General features: G+C 53.9%; 1 protein-coding gene across 1 annotated transcript in view; it reads left to right on the forward strand.

The window, feature by feature from the left end:
* ARID3B (AT-rich interaction domain 3B) overlaps positions 1 to 2,142 on the forward strand; it is a gene marked incomplete at its 5' end in the record, with an annotated part of 21,384 nt that overhangs the window by 5,209 nt on the left and 14,033 nt on the right. Inside the window, one exon of the mRNA XM_017745148.1 lies at positions 1,769 to 1,840. Coding sequence (XP_017600637.1) covers positions 1,769 to 1,840 — 72 coding nt within the window. The remainder of the gene's footprint in view (positions 1 to 1,768; positions 1,841 to 2,142) is intronic.

Here is a 2,142-nt window from a genome sequence, read left to right on the forward strand (position 1 = left end):
GCTCCCCGTAAGCTCCTTTTCCCAGGAGGTGTGGGGGAGATCCCAGGGAGGAGCCGTGGGAAGCGGGATGGATTTATTCTGCTTGCCCTCTGCCATTTTTTCTAATCACCCTTTTTCTTCGTGGAGAACGAGCCAAATGTGTTCTGTTTAACTTTTCAGGAGTCTTTAAGCCCTTTAAAAGTTCTGTTCCTGGGAATTCTCCCAAGTTCAAACCCACTGGCAGGAGAGAATTGTCTCCTTTCACCCCTCTTCCTTCTCATCCCTGCCCTCAAATGTAGTGGAATAAGCTCTCAGCACGACCAGAATTCCCTGTGGAAGCAAGCTCTGCCCTCTGGATTTATATCCAAGTGCCAGCTTGGGCAGGGAGCAGCCAAAGGAAAGGGTCAGAAAGCTGAACCTTCACAAATCCCTGAGCCTTGCAGTGTGGAAAGTCCAGGGTGGGAAATCCCCGCTGCCTCCTGTTCCTTCCTCTGCCTCTCATTCCGACTGTTCCCTAGGTTTGGTCCCAGTGACTGGTCCCTGGGGGCTTTAGGAGCAGCTGGATGCTTCCATAATCAGCCAAAAACCTGTTTGGGTTTAATCTCTGCTGGAGAGAGAGAGAGGCTCGGGGAGAAAGGGCAGCGGGATGGATCCTCCTGTGAGCAACCCCAGCCTGGGATCCCTGCCTGGAGAGGGCTGGGGGTTGATGTGCTGCAGCAAGCAGCTGACCTACCACAAGTGGCCATAATCCCCCGTTAAATGTCTCTCCCTTGGTGGCACTGGCTGGGTAATTGACTTTCCAGCAGGGATTACTGCCTCAAACCGAACCAGCAGGCGTTAGGGAGCTCGTTCCGGGCCTCGGGAGCAGCGACGGAGCCGTGCCCGGCCCCGGCCGGGGCTGCTCATCCTCCTCATTCAGTGTGTGCCTCCAGGATTTCGGCTACTGGAGCACCTCCAGAATTCCCAGGAGGTGCTTTTGGGGGTGCTGGGAGCTTTCCTCTCCATGAGTTTGGCAGGGTGGGTTTGCCTCTTCCTTCCTTTTTCCAGCATACGTTGGACTGGGATTTTTGTGGAGTTGGTGTTTTCAGGATGCTTGGATTTATTTCAGGATCATCCTGGCCTTCCCTACAGCTGGAGCTGCTGGTTCCCAGCCCTTGGTGACCATTCCAGGATGCCAATTTCCCAAGTGGAATAGGGCCTAACCAGACTAATCCTTTTAATGAACCTTAATCCAGCAAAGCTGAGCTTTCCATTTCTCTGGGGAAAATCCACATCCTCCCGGGAGTCAGGGTCCGTAGGCTGGCAAGCAGCTTTCCAGAGGGATTATTGCCCTCCTTCTGCTCCTGGTTTTGTTGGGAAGCGTGGGGAGCACGGCAGGGCTCTTCCAGGTGTGTGGGAAGGAAGGGTGATGCCTTTCACGGGGGCTCTGGGATGTGCCCTTGGAAAAAAGGTGGGCACAGGGAGCAAAAGAAGCAGCACCTCTGAGGTGCTGGACCTCATTCCAGCAGAGCCACGGAGGAATTGGCATCCTTCCCTTCGGGAGGGGAGGGAATGTGGCTGGCAGGTGGAATGGGAGGTGAAAAATTCCCATTTTGTGTGAGAGATCCCAAGGAACTGCATTGTGACAAAAGCACAAATGCAGACACCTTTCTTGCCACCTTGGGCCGAGCCAGCAGCTGCTTTCCTGTGTGTTTGTGCGTAAAAATGCACGTTTCCAAGCCTTCTGGAAGTGTCCCCACAGCTTTTCCTTGGGAATCCTTTCCATCCTTTGCTGTTTTTCCCTCCCCAGAACGGCAGCGTGACCTGGAGCGACGAAGGCGACGGATGCCGGGGAAGGGAAATCTCCCGAGACTTTGCCAAGGTCGGTCTGGTCATGGGGACCTGGGGAAGGGGGGATTTGGGGAATCCTGATCCCCCGATCCGTGGCAGAGGGTGACCACAGAGCCCTCACTGTAGGGAATTTGTGGGAAAACTGTAGGAGTTCATGGTTTGTTGCCTTGCACTGGGATATAATTTGAACTAAGAATTAACAGCCAGACTTCAGGCGTTGAAAAATTTCTGTCCAGGCTTTCTCCAGCTGGGAGAAGAACGTTTTCCCTCTGGAACGCTGTGCTCGTGGATTTGAACGTGTCACAGCAGCCGGAGGAATTCCATTTAAACTGA

Source organism: Corvus brachyrhynchos, unplaced genomic scaffold (genome assembly GCF_000691975.1).
Source record: "Corvus brachyrhynchos isolate BGI_N302 unplaced genomic scaffold, ASM69197v1 scaffold309, whole genome shotgun sequence".
Taxonomy (NCBI): domain Eukaryota; kingdom Metazoa; phylum Chordata; class Aves; order Passeriformes; family Corvidae; genus Corvus; species Corvus brachyrhynchos.